Source organism: Equus quagga, chromosome 21 (assembly GCF_021613505.1).
Source record: "Equus quagga isolate Etosha38 chromosome 21, UCLA_HA_Equagga_1.0, whole genome shotgun sequence".
Classification (NCBI taxonomy): domain Eukaryota; kingdom Metazoa; phylum Chordata; class Mammalia; order Perissodactyla; family Equidae; genus Equus; species Equus quagga.
Window position 1 is genome coordinate 39,172,324 of NC_060287.1, and position 14,584 is coordinate 39,186,907.

Sequence of the window (14,584 nt, forward strand, 5' to 3'; positions counted from 1 at the left end):
ATAGCTGAGGTCGCTGGAGCAGACGGACAGGGTGGAGGCGGCCATGGTGGGGCGGTGGGGCTGGAGGAGGGTAGGTGTGAGTGTGTAAGTGAGTGTCTGCGTGTGTGTGTGAGGTGCCTGGGGCCGTGGCTTTTATACCCCTCCTGGCTCTTGAGTCCCAGGCCCACGAGGCTCCAGTTCCGGCTCCCAGGCTGGCATCAGGGATGTTTGTTTGCCTGTGATGTTGTCCAGCTCGTAAATCTCCTGGCATTGTTTGGCTCAGGGGTGTGTCCCACTGTGTGCCCCGGGAGGAGGAGTGGGGATGGGCAGGGTCCTGACCCAGGTTCTGAGAGCCGGGGAGGGTGGGTGTCGGTGGTGCCTCGGGCCATCCTGGGTGTGCCCGGAGCTCCTCCAGTCACCGGCCAGGGCCGCCCTCGGCATCCCTCACTTTGTGGGCAGCTAGAACAAGGACGTGTCTCCCTGTGGCTCAGGCACCTCATTCCATGGGGATGCAGCACGGTTGCCACCTGGAGGCCAGGGGCATTCACTGCCCTCTCAGGGCCACACATCTGTGACAGGACCCGAAGCTCTTGGCCTGAGGTCTCATCACCACAGTGCCTCTGTCCAAGGCCTCCTGTCTCTGTGTCCATTTGCCTGCTTTCTTGAGCTTGGGAGACCAAAGGACTTTGTCTTCTAGGGCAAATCGTGTGGTTCCCTTCCCTCGCAGGACGATGACAGCTTCCTGGGCATCTGGCTCCCGGGCGTGAGCCACGCGGAGCACCCGGGCTGGACCGCGGAGGCGTCACAGCCTTCGTCCCCGCCTTGGGCAGCCTCCTCTGTTTGGACGGCCCGGCCTCTCCTCTGAGACCAGTGGCCTTTACCCAGACCTCCTGCAGGCCAGATACTCAACCTGCCTTCCCCACATGACACCAGACAACCCACAGGGTCACTAAGTAGCAAAGGACCACAGAACACGCAAAGAGGCACGAAATGTCGCCATGGAGAGGTCTCCTTCACTCCTGCCTGCCGTACGTACCCTCCTCTCTTGAAGCAGCTGCTTCCACCCATTTGTCTTCTCTCTACCCTGTGCCTCTCTCTGCCTCTCTCTTCCCCGTCTCTCTCGCTCTCTGTGTCCGTTTCTCTGTCTCTCTCTGTGTACACACACACACACACACACACACACACCCCTGCACATGCAGTCCATTCTCGTTACTCACAATCGTGTTCTATAAAGTCAGCACGAACCCTGAACTGGCGAGCACTGGCCCAGCGGCTCAGGGGGAAACACGGGGTTGGGTTCTTGCCAGCCTCCGGGCGCATTTTCATCAACTGATCAATACGTAACCCTGTTTGATGTGTGTTTCTGTTCAAAGACATTTTGTTTAATATATATTTAATGCACATCTCATTGAACATTAGACTCACAGCCAGCAGTGCTATAACTCACTCCTGAACGAGGCCCATCTAACGTATTTTCTCCGTAAGGCCTGTCACAGCCTTGTCTCGCTCAGGAACACTAGACAGCTACTCAGTTCTAGTTGGGGGACATTTTAACCAGCAAAATCAGAAGCATAAAGCCCCAAAATGCGTAAAATGTGGCATAAAGAGACTGGGAAAAGGACACACTTACAGACTGAGAGCTGAAACAAGGGCGACCATCTCCTTGTCCCACTGCAGCTGGGAGCGTGGGCCGTAGGAGACGCGGATTTTTGGCTGCTCTGCACATGTCCACAAATGACCACTCAAGCACTGCTGGTACTGATTTTGGGGTTACAAATAAATCTTAGTGAGTAGGCAAATTCACAAATGAAGAAACCATGAATAATGAGGATTGACTATGTATATCATTCTATGTATCTATGTTTCTCTATATGTATTTACACATATCTAATGTCTTTGTGTGCATAAATTTTTAAAATACAAATTGTATGATATTCTACTATGTTTTTTTTTTTTAAATATAATTTAATGTGGAGCTCCGTTCCTACGAATACATACAGATTTCTCTTTCTTGGTTACAGCTGCATAGAATTCCACACTGGTCTGTGTGTTTGTTTCTTCTGCTGTGTAACAAATCACCACAAGCTTTGGTACACACGCTGTCTCCCAGTTTCTGTGAGTTGAGGAGCTCAGGCGCAGCAGAACTGGCTTCCCTGTGGGGCCACATCACAGGCTGTCATCTGAAGGCTTGACCGATGAAGGATTCACCTCCGAGCTCACATGGTTCTTGTCAGAATTCAGTTCCGTGCAGGTGGTCTGACTGAGTGCCTCAGTTTCTTCTGGCTGTTGCCTGGAGGCCACCCTCACGTCCTTGCCATGTGGCCCTCTCCATGGGCAGCTCACAAGCTTCTCTACCGACAGCATAGGAGTCTCCCCGCAGACCAGGATTACCATCTTACATGATGTAATCATGCACATCCCATCGCCTTTGCTGCAGTCTTTGTGCCTGCAAGCATGTAGCGAGTCCTGACCACACTCAAGGGGTAGGGGGCACATGGCCCCGGGACACCAGGAGGTGGGGGGCGTGGGCCACCCAGTGTCTGTCTCCTGCAGTCTGTGTCACAGATTATTGCACAAGCTCACCGCTGTGATGCTTTTGCACAGACCTCATGGCTTTTCAGGAACACCTGTAGAATAAGTGCCTAATGATTGTGGCACAAAGGTATGAGGCTTTAAATTTTGACGCATAATGGCAAATTGCCCTCCAGAGCTCTGGACACGTCCACATCCCACAGCAGGCCAGCAACGCTGAGCTGCCCCCTCCCTGCCTAACCTGAGTCCACAGCAGCAACAGTTTTCATCCTTTCCCACTTAACATGCGAAAAATGATCCCACGTGGTCATACATTTGTTTTCTCTCGTTTCGAGCGGAGTTGAACACATGTTCATGTTTAAGAACCTTTTGTATTTCTCTGTCAGTTGTCTCTCTGCATCCTTTAGTTCATTTTCTTTTATGTTGTCGGCATTTATTAGCGACTGCGGGAACTCTTTGGGTATCGATTAGCTCTTTCTCTGTGATATGCATGACAGATACATTTTCCATACTGTTTTTTGCCTTTGTTAATGATGTATTATCCCATGCAATTTTTAAGAATTTATGTAATTAAATTTACCAGTCCTTTTTTTTATGTCTAAACTCAGAATAGCCTTTCCTATTCTGAGATTATTTTGTCTCCTTTCCTATCAATTATTGAGAGAGCTGTATTAATGTCCCCAACTATGACTTTACCTTTCTCTATTTCTCCTTTTAGTCCTGTCAGTTTTTGATTTCTGTGTTTTAAGCTATGTTATTGGATGTATATACGTTTAGAATTGTTACAGCTTCCTGGCGGGTTGACCTTTTCAGCTTTCTGGAATGTCTGTCTTTATCCCAAATAATGCTTCTTGCTTTAAAATCTAGTTTATCTGGTACTAATAAGCCACTCCAACTGTTTTTATTTAGTGTTTCCATGATATAGCCTTTTCCAGCTTTTTACTTCCAACCTTTCTGGGCCCTTATATTGGCATCTAGCTCTTTTAAGTGGCACAGGGGTTTCCTATCTTTTTTTAATCCAGACTAACAATCTTTATTTGTAAATTGGAATATTTAATACTTAACAGTTAATTTAATTATTGATGATTGGGTTTATATCTACTATCTGATTATGTTTTCTATTTGTCCCAACACGTCCTTTTTAAAAATTACTTTCTGACTACTTTAGATTAATCAAGTGTTTTTATTATTCAGTTTCCCTTTTCTACTTGTTATTGGTTACACATGGTTTCTACTCTTCTTTCGGTGGTCACCCCAGAGATTAGAGCACGCCTTCTTGGGTTATTCAGGCAGACTTAGTACTTTTACCTCTTCCAAAGCCACACTAAGACCTCAGAACACTTTAACTCCTTTTTTCCTTCTCACCTTTTCTTGTTAATGTTGTCATGCATTTGATTGATACTTACGGTCTAGACCTCACAAGAAACTGTAAGGGAATCTATATCATCCTAATATTGTGACTGTAAATGTAGGTCAATTTTCACCTCTATTTGTCCTCTTCTTTTTCCTTTCAGAGTCTCCTCGTTTCTCCCTGCATTTCTGTCACTCAGTCATCCTGCCTGAAAAGCCCCCTTCAATATTTCCTTCACAGTGGGTCCTCTGGTGTCAAGTGGGCCCAGTTCTCGTTTGTCTGGTGATGTTCTGTTCCGCCTTCATCTCTGAACAGTACTCTCTCTGGGCTAGAATTCCAGGTTTGCAGTTCTTTTCTCTCAGCCCCTTAACGATGCCACGCCAAGGCCTTCTTGCTTTTCTCTTTTGGGATATCTACTATAAGTCTTATTGCTGCAAGTTTGAGGTTGATGTTTCTTTCTCCTCTGCTTGTTTTCAACAATTTGTCTTTGTCTTTGGTTTTCATGAGTTTCATTATGATGTCTACGTGGGTTTCTTTAGTGTTTATTCTCTTAAGGTTTATGCCATTACTTGAATATGAAGTTTGACTCTTAGTTTTGGAAAACTCTTTACCATTCTCTCTTCAAATATTCCCCCATTCTCTCTTTCCTCCCAGATGGGACTCCAACAATAAGAAAAATATGCAGTTCCTTCCCCATGGTCTACCACATATTCAATTATCTTCCCTCCTTGTTACTCTCCAGCTTCATCCTAGATGCTCACGGCTTCCAGTTCACTAATCCCTTCTCTGCCATCCATTCTGTTATTAAACCCATCTATCGGGTCATAAATACCATTGCCATATTTTTTCAGTTCTAGAATTTCTACTCATTTCTTTTTTATGTATTTCAGTTTTTTGATAAAACTCTCCATCATTACATCTATTTTCTTGGGCATATTCATCACAATTATTTTAAAAATCCATGTCTGATAACTCCAGCACTGTGTTGTCTCTGGGTCTGTTTCTATTGTCTGTCTCTTGGCCGTATTTCTTGGCATGACTGTAATTCTTGATTGCATGTTTGACGTTGTGTATGAAAAATTCTAGCAGCTCTGAATGAGCCTTTCCTCTCCGGAGAGTTTCACCTCACCCTCTGGCAGGCAGCCTGCTGAGAGGCAGGGCACTTTATTGACATGAAGCTGGGAGTTGAGGTCTCTGTAAGGTCTGTTTTTCCCCACTCCTAGGATTTAGCTCTCCAGAGACCCCAACTGAGAGCCACTCCTCCTTGGCTGGTCTTAACTCCAGGTTTTGACTCCTCGGTAATGAGGCTGCAAAAACTGTGCTTGGCTTTTTAGTGGCTTTCTGTTTGCCTTCTTAGCATCTTCCCCGCAGAGCATGAAAATCTGGCAAATGCCTTGAGGGTTCGACCTCCTCTTCTAGAGCTCTTCTTGGTGCCTCCCATCTGTCTAGGATCTTGTCCCCATGAGTCCTTGCTGCCTCTGCAGTCACAAATTCCCATGTAATTTACTCCAGCCCCATGAAATTTCTAGAAGCTCTGCTGGCTTCTATACGTTTCAGTTGCAGCCTTTTGCCATCCCCCCATTGAAGATTCATCAGTTGCACTTAAGGGAAAAGCTATTTGGAGATGCTGGCTCACCTCTCTGAAGCTTTCTCATCTCCAGAATGTGTGCCCCTCAATTCTTAGTTTTAACGGCAGCCTTCAAAAAGCTTTCAACAGATGTTTTTGTATTTTATGCAGGTTTTCAAGTTATTCTCAGCAAGAGTATATGTCTGGCACAAGCTACCTAGTCATAGACGGAAGCAGAAATATCTTCTCCCTCTCTTTCTCTCTTTAATGCCTGTCCAGTCTCCGTGATGAGTTCCTATACCCCCAAGGGGCCAGGAGCTGAGCACAGGAGGCCAGGCTCAAATCTATCTTATTTTTGTGTCTCAAAATATAAATTCAATTGAATTCCTAGAACCCTTTTCTTGCCTTTCATAAATATCCCAGGGGTTGACAGACCTGGGCTGATAATCAGTGTTGGAAACAAAACGGCTGGGAAGGGTGAAAATTCGAGGCCCTAGGCTTAGCAGGAGCATCGCACTCTGCCAGAAAGGCCCCCAGAGCCCTCCCACCTGGGTCAGGCCCCACCCCTCCGGGCCCAGTGCATGCTGTGCCATGCCCGGTCATCACTGCATCACAGGGTACCACAAGCCCAGCTCTCCTGGGCTGGCAGGGATGCAGGGGGCAGGGCTGCGACCTGCTCATCTTCACATCCTCCAGCCTGGTACTGTTTCCAGCTCACGGGAAGATTTGCCACATAGGGAATAAATCCATGCTTGGGAATAAAAGGACCAGAGAGGATTTGAAACATATTTAGCAGAGAGAACCAAAATGATGTGGCGGCTACTTGGATATTATCTGCAGAAGGAAGGGAGAGGCCTGGGTGACCTTTCAGGTCTCTGGCTGGGGTGACACAAGAAATTGTTCGGTTAACAATCAGAAAAACCAACAGGAAACACAACAGCGATCCCTGGCATTTGTACGAAGCTTTGCTGCGTGGCTGTGCCTTCTGCAGGGAGACGGACAGGCAGCTCTGGCTTACACTCGTGGCTTTGTGGTGTGCGGTGAATGCAAATGGAGATGGCAAGGCTGTGGACAGCCGCAGGATCTGGGGCCTCGCTGAGCGGTCGGGCAGAAGGCAGGGTGTGCACTGCCCACCAGGGAAATGGGAAGTGCCATGGCCTGACTGTCACACCTTTTCCTCTTTGCCACCTGCACCCTCAGGGGAGCTCCCTGCACCAGAGAGAGCGCAGGGGAAACACTGTGGGAACTGTCCCGGCCTCAGCGCCTCTTCGACCTGGGCTTCTCCAGCCTGCCACTCAGGAAGCCGTGGCACCCCGACAAGCAGAGTGCCCAGGTGTGCACAGGACCCATCCCAGGTGTGCACAGGACCCATCCCAGGTGTGCACTGGACCCATCCCAGGTGTGCACTGGACCCATCCCAGGTGTGCCCTGGACCCATCCCAGATGTGCACTGGACCCATCCCAGGTGTGCCCTGGACCCATCCCAGGTATCGGCAAAGGGCCATCAGGACGGGGAGAGACGGAACTCTCCTGCCACCAATGCAGACCCAGGACACACTATGTGTAGACAACACACACCCTTTCTACATCAACGCTGTGCTCTGGACCAAAGGTCGCTGAGGAAGTGTCAACAGACCCCAAATACACTAGGAGTTTCTAGCTGAGCAACATCTCCCAGGACTAAAAACAAACGGGCCCTAATGAGAGTTCTCAGGGTGCCAAACAGCAACAAGGAAGGGCGGGCGTGGGGGCCGCCCGCTGGGACAACACACCCCAACATGTATATAAGCCCAAAGCACCTCACACACTCTCAACCCCCTCTCCCGCACACACACACACACACACACGCTCGACCCTCCTCCAGCCCCACCGCCCCACCATGGCCACCTCCACCCTGTCCGTCTGCTCCAGCGACCTCAGCTATGGCAGCCGGGTCTGCCAGCCCGGTGCCTGGGACTCCTGCCCCGACTCCTCCTGGCAGGTGGACGACGGCCCAGAGAGCTGCTGCGAGCCCCCCTGCTGCGCCCCCAGCTGCTGCGCCCCAGCCCCCTGCCTGAGCCTCATCTGCACCCCTGCCAGCTGTGTGTGCAGCCCCTGCCAGTCAGCCTGCACCAGCTCCTGCACGCCCTCGTGCTGCCAGCAGTCTAGCTGCCAGCTGTCCTGCTGCACCTCTTCCCCCTGCCAGCAGGCCTGCTGCGTGCCCGTCTGCTGCACACCTGTCTCCTGCTCCCCCGTGTGCTGTGTGCCTGTCTGCTCTGGGGTCTCCCCCTGCTCAGACTCCTCATGCTGCCAGCAGTCTAGCTGCCAGCACTCGTGCTGCACCCCCTCCCCTTGCCAGCAAGCCTGCTGTGAGCCCGTCTCCTGCACCCCTGTCTGCTGCACCTGTGACAGCTGCAAGCCCGTGTGCTGTGTGCCCGTCTGCTCTGAGGCCTCCCCCTGCTCAGGCCCCTCGTGCTGCCAGCAGTCTAGCTGCCAGCCCTCCTGCTGCACCTCCTCCCCCTGCCAGCAGGACTGCTGCGAGCCCATCTGCCGCACACTCATCTGCTCCAAGGCCACCCCCTGCCCAGCCCCCTCATGCTGCCAGCCCAGCCCCTGCCCCCCGTCCTGCTGCAGACCCTCCTCCTGCGTGTCCCTCATCTGCCGCCCGGTGTGCAGACCCGCCTGCTGCGTGCCCGTGCCCTCCTGCTGCGGCCCTGCCTCCTGCCAGCCCAGCTGCTGCCGCCCGGCCTCCTGCGTGTCCCTGCTCTGCCGGCCTGTGTGCAAACCCTCCTACTGCGTGTCCCTGCTCTGCCGCCCCACGTGCTCCCGCGTGGCCTGCTGCATCCCTGCCCCGACCCAGAAGTCCTGCTGCTGAGTGATTAAAGGCACCCCAAAGCTCGAGAGCTCACTGCCATCTGCAGCCCCTGGATTCTTTACCAAGAGCCAAAATAGCTGTCAAGCCCCCTTCATGGGCCCCCGCAGTGGGCATTTGTGGCTACCTGGCCACACATGTGCAGTCGTCCTCCACAGAATAGCTCACCCATTTCTTCAAGGACTGACTTCCCCCAAATCAACGTGCCCTGCCCCCCAGCCTGGGTTGGCAGAGACCCAGTGAGGCCCCTGGCCTCCCCCAGGCCTTTGAAGGTCCTGTGGAGTGGAGCAGAGAAGATGAACTGCTTGGAGTGGGTTTCTCATCGCCGCCACCGGACCTGGGTATGGCCCTGGCTCCTCCACTGGTTCCTGAGCTGGTTTCTTTACCTTCCCCTCGTTCTGTGAGCTGCCAGTCCCTTCTAATAAACTCCTTGCCTGATGAATTTAACCAGAATTCATTCCTGTTGTTTATAACCAAGACCCCTGCCTGACGCTCCCCCACATAAAGGTGGTCCTGGGTAGCTCTCCGGGGCCACTATGTTCCTACCCCTTCAAATGCCCCCATCACTCTGGCTACATGTGTATCCAAGAGATGGACACACTTTCAAGGACACAAAAGGTGAATAATCTGACAGCAATGCCTGCTCTCGGGGAGGGGGGGCCACCTTTCAGGGGTGACTTCCCTGAACCCAGACTGTCTGCAGTGCCCCCACTCCAGAAGGATGAACCCACGGGCCCTGTGCAGGAAGGAGCTAGCACAGCAGACGGGGATGGGCACCCTTGACCCTGCTCACAAGGCTGGCCCTTGGCTGGTATCTGGGAACGCGCATTTGCACAGGGTCCCCACCACTGAGTGAGAAGAGTGACTCACTGGGCCTAAACCATTAGTACAAACACCACGACTTGTGCTGACACCTGGTCTGCCCCCAGGAGGCTGGATTTTGGTACATGCCAGGCAGAGGCGGCCACAGGACCAGCCTCCATAAAAACCTCAGGCGCTGGTCTCTGATGAGCTCCCCGGTAGACAACACCTCACATGTGTTATCATGGCTCCTTGCTGGGGAGTTAAGCGTGTCCTGCATGACTCCATGGCAGGGGTTCTGGAAGGGTGCGCCTGGTGTCCCCGACCTCCCCCCAAGGGTCTTCTCTCTGCACTGAGCCAGCTCTGCATGCTGAGTCCTAGGAGTTCTAGCAAATCATCAAACCTGGGGATGCGGGGGGTGGGTCTTGGGACCCCCTACACCCTGGGGATGGCTCCCCTGGAGAAGATCTCACACGTGTGCACGAGAGACTCACACAGAGCATCTCACAGCACTGTTTGAAAAATCTAAATAGAACAATAATCTAAATGCCCTTCAAGAGGAGAATGGACAGTTAAACCATAGTGCACACACCCAGAGGAAGAGTACACAGCAGTTAAAATGACTGAGCCGGGAAACACATCGATCTGGGTGAATCACAAAAACATAACATTAAGTAAAAGGAAAAAATCATGCCACAGATCGATACAAACAGAATAATACATATTTAAGGGTCAAAAACAGAAAGCAATACTTTGTCTCCATGGCTGTAACACCTCTATAAAAACTACAAAGTCATATGAGGGACTGACGGACACCAGCCTCAGAACAGTGCCCCTGAGGCAGAGGGCAGGGATGCAACAGGAGGGCGCGCATCTGTATTGCTCTGTAAATACGGCAAATGTAAATATGGTAAAACGTCAAGATTTGTTTACACTGATTTGTAGATACATGGGCGCTTATTATATTATTTTCTATACTATCTGAAATATTTTATAATAAAAAACTATCCGGGCAGGTAACAAGAAGTGGCATAGACCACATTCTTGAGCCACATGCAATGAGATAAACTTATAACTATAAAAAGGAAGGCTCCTTTGGAAAATTTAAAGGTGCTCTTTCAGATTGAACAGAAAACGGAAACCCAATGGCAAACTCAGGAGATGAAGGGAGGAGGTCCTGCGTGGGAGGAGGTGAGGGCTTGAGAGATCCGTGTTCAGGGAATAGACTAAATCCTTAAAGACAAACAGCAGAAACTAAGCAAGATTGAGAATAAATAAGACTTCACTTCAGAATTCAGAAAAACTTCCAAAAGAAAGTAAAAGAAATAACTTAATGAAATTAGTGAATTAAAAACAAAGAAATAGTAGATACAATCAATCAAATGAAACATTTGTTTTTTAAAAGGTCTATACAAGAATTAAAATAATGGCAAATCTCAAAGAGGTAGAAAAAATATTAAATACGAAAACAGGCACACGACTGAAGATGGAGAAAATTTTAAATTATGAGAAAAATATATATCTATAAGTCAATGCAATTGAGACTGTTAGATGAAGAGGATAATTTTCTAGGAAAATGTCCTCACTGGAATCAATGCAAGACGAGGGATAAAACTTGGATAGGTCAGCGATCCCAGAAGAACGTGAAAAGAAAAGGGAGTATTTTCTGTCGCAATAAGTACCAGATCCAGATATCGCTACAAAGAGAGACAGATAGAACAATGGCACCCAAAGGAGCCCAGTAATGACCCCACCTGCATTGTCACTTGATTCACCATCAGGGGGCCCCTGAGAATCAGAGGGTAGCAATGGTGCTGGGCAATTGGATATCTGCATGGAACGAAATAAACTTTGACTTCTACCTCACACTGAACACAAAAATTAATTGGAGGTGGACCATAGAATTAAATGTGAAAGGTAAAATAGTGAAGATCTAGAATAATACAGAGGAGGACGTCTTCACGATGCTGTGGTGGGCAACAACTTTGGAAATAGGACATAGGAAACACTAATCGTTAAAGAAAAGAATCAATAAATTGGACTTTGTTAAAATTAAGAACATCGATTCATTAAAAGACACCATGACTATGACCATGCACCCATAAGAATGACTCAAATTAAAAAGACTAACAACACCCAGGGTCAACAAGGATGTGAGGGGCTGGAACTCTCATACATTTGCTGGCAGGAATGTAAAATGGTACAATTGCTTCGAAAACAGTTTGGCGGTCTCTTAAACGTAAACCACACACCTATCACGTGACCCAAACATTCTGCTCCTGGCTATTTCCCCAAAAGAAGTGAAAACACAGGGCCACACGAAGAATTGTTCACAATGTTCAGAGAAGCTTTTCTCATACTAGCCATGCATGTTATCCATTCAACAGCTGAATGCATAAACAAGTGTTACATCCACGCAGTGGAATTCAGCTCACAAAAAGGAACCCCCCACTGACACCCGCAACCACACATATACTGACATATCTCAATGTGCTGAGGGGCAGAAACCACACCAGAAAAGTCCATACTACATAATTCGATTTATATGAAACTCTAGAAAGACAAATCTGATGTAGATATGGAGGAGAGCTGTAGTTTCCTGGGACCAGGGTCAGGAGGGGCTGGGACTGACCGTGAAAGAACACACAGGAAACTTTTGGGATGATGGAAAAGTTCTCTATGTTTCTTGTGGTAGTGGTCACACAGGTGTACACACTTCCCAAAACTCAGCAAATGGAAACTTTAAATGGGTACATTTTAAAATATGTAAATCATACCTCAAAAAAGCTCATTTTTTAAAAAGGACCCCATCGAGAGGATGCAAAACAGGACCCCAGACTTGGATGAGTAATTTGCAATGCACATATCTGGGGGCAACCTGAGCCAACCCGCAGGAGCTCTCGAGAGCTGACCGTGACCTCTCCCCAGCTCAGTGTTCAGTGATGTCACCTTGGTAGCTATGGTGAAAGTGTTTACACCATGAAAACTGGCAAACACAACAAATCAGGGCTGGTTTGTTTTTGTTTTACAGGCAGCCAGTTATTAAACATTTACCAGCACATCACTACACATATATACAACAAATAACTCATATTCAAAATATATAATAAATTTCTACAAATCAATAAGATACAAAAATCTCAATTAAAAGTAAAAGCAAATGACATGAACAGAAACCTCACAAGAAAAGATATCCAGATGTTGAATGAGTAGATTTACTCATCAGGGAATGCAAATTAATACAATGATATGGTATCACTATGCGCTTTCCAAAATGGATAAAATTTTAAAAGACTGAGAACACCTCATTTTATAAAGGACATAGAGTGGTTGGAATTCATAAAGTTGACTAGTAGGAATATAAGTTTCTTTAGAAAGTTGTTGGGCAAGATACGCTAAACTAAATGTATGGCTAACATATGACCCAGCAATTCCACTGTTGGATGTACACTGAAAAGAAATTAGTAAATATATTCACCAAAAACAAAATGTACAAGAATTTTTATAGCAGCATTAATATTAGCCAAAATCTGGAAATAATCTAAATCTGTGTCATTGGGAAAGAGACTGGACAAATAATGTATGGTATGCTTTGATGCAATGATGTACAGTACAGCAAAAAAGAATGAACTATGATGCATGTAGCAACATGGGTGCTTATCACAGACATTTTGTTGAGCAAATGGAGCCATCAACAAAAGAGTAGTTGGAATAGGCAAAACTAATCAATGGAGAGAGAAGGAAGAATAGCCACGACTCCTGGGGCGGGGGGGGGGGGGGGGGGGATGGGCTGGGTTAACTGAGAAACAGCACGAGAGAACATTTAGAATTCTGGAAATGTTCTATTTCTCCAACTAAATATTCTAAGGGGAAACTTTTCCAATCCAGGAGACTATACCCAGGTAAACTATCAACTTGGTATAGGGCAGAATAAAGGCATTTTCAGTTATGCTAAAATTTATCTCCTATGCATCCATTTTCAGAAAGCTACTGGAGAATGTACTCCACCAAAATAAGGGCATAAACCCAGAAAGAAAACAACACGGCATTCAGGAAATAAGAGATCCATGATAGGAGAGAGATGGAGGGAAATCCAAAGATAATAGTGAAGGGAGATCCCTGGATGACACCTGTGCCTCAGGCTGAGGGAATGACCAACAAAGGCTGGACCATAAATAAAGAGGGCTCTAGGAGAATGTTTCTAAAAAATAAATGAAGCTGACAGATTACCTGATATGTTTGAACATCTTGAGCAGAGCTTGAGGATGAATTAGTCAGAGAGCTTGGGGATAATCTAATGATAGCTACACAGAAAAATAAGCAAACAAACAAAAGAAGCAATTGTTAACTCTAAGAAAAACACAAGCAAAGACAAAACATGTACAAGTAAGGAAATTAACTCTGGTTCCACTACGCAGACTATGAACAACACTCACTCGGTTAAAATAGTACAGACTTTGAACACTGATATAACCAAATATTGGGGTAGGAAGGAGGAACTTCTCATGGGGCTGGTGGAAAACAAGAGAAAGCGCTTTCTTCCACAACAGGAAATTAGATCACACCTGAAACTGAAAACTCAAGAAATAAAAGAATATACACGATTTGGTAATTGTGCGATACATAGGAGAACTAAGAACAGCATCTGAGATGGACATTGGGAGTCGTGTGCACAGAGGAGAGCCGTGGACACCCCACCAGGTTTGCAGACAGAGCAGGCGAGACGGGGCACCCCTTCAGGTCAAGACACCCGTTGTTCAGTGGAAGAGGGTCAGGAACACGGGTGCAGCATCTGCAGGTACAAAACATCCTGGGACTAGAATTCATCCCAAAGATACACAAGCAAAGAGATGGAAAGAGGAGCCAAGGTTTTACAGACACACCCAAGTCAGGAGCCATTCGCCAACAGAAACGCTGCATCTCAGCACTTGTTTTCAGGACACAAACGCACCTCCAGTGATCAGCCCACCAGACACACTCAGAAGTCTTGGGGACTAGATTACAAACACCTCTCAGCAAATAACACACTCTGAGCAACAACAAGGAAAGGGAAGGCTTGTCGAGATCAGGTGAGGCCCTGCACCCCAGGGAGGGAGATAAAAGCACCAATGCCCAGAGCACTTCACTCACTCCCCACTACTCACTCTCCACCCGCTCACCTCCCGACACAGAAGCCCAACATGGCCGACACCTGCTTCTCCAGGACTTGCGTTATTGCCGCCTCCACTCTGTCCGTCTGCTCCAGCGACCTGAACTGTGGCAGCCGGGTCTGCTCACCCAGTGCTTGCCCCGGCTCCTCCTGGCTGGTGGACAATGGCCAGGAGAGCTGCTGCGAGCCCCCGTGCTGTACCTCCAGCTGCTGCAAGCCCCCATGCTGCTGCGTGCCTGTCTCCTGCACCCCTGTCTGCTGCAAGCCCGTGTGCTGTGTCTCTGTCTGCTCTGGGGCCTCCCCCTGCTCAGACTCCTCATGCTGCCAGCAGTCTAGCTGCCAGCCCTCCTGCTG

General features: G+C 48.3%; 3 protein-coding genes across 3 annotated transcripts in view; 2 read left to right on the forward strand and 1 right to left on the reverse strand.

Moving 5' to 3' along the window:
- The window catches only part of TSPEAR (thrombospondin type laminin G domain and EAR repeats), a 166,776-nt gene that overhangs the window by 79,075 nt on the left and 73,117 nt on the right, over window positions 1–14,584 (reverse strand). The window lies entirely within an intron of this gene.
- LOC124231388 (keratin-associated protein 10-12-like) lies at window positions 7,252–8,727 on the forward strand. The gene has a single exon (XM_046648174.1). The coding sequence runs from the start codon at window positions 7,309–7,311 to the stop codon at window positions 8,281–8,283; it is 975 nt and encodes a 324-aa protein (XP_046504130.1). The 5' UTR covers window positions 7,252–7,308; the 3' UTR covers window positions 8,284–8,727.
- LOC124231385 (keratin-associated protein 10-8-like) overlaps window positions 14,247–14,584 on the forward strand; it is a 64,591-nt gene continuing 64,253 nt past the window's right edge. The window contains exon 1 of the mRNA XM_046648172.1: window positions 14,247–14,584. Within this exon, the coding sequence (XP_046504128.1) occupies window positions 14,262–14,584 (323 nt within the window). The 5' untranslated portion in view covers window positions 14,247–14,261.

Bases quoted from the DNA above. Each gene is read 5' to 3' on its own strand.
- LOC124231388 (XM_046648174.1), top strand. From the start codon at position 7,309: ATGGCCACCTCCACCCTGTCCGTCTGCTCCAGCGACCTCAGCTATGGC.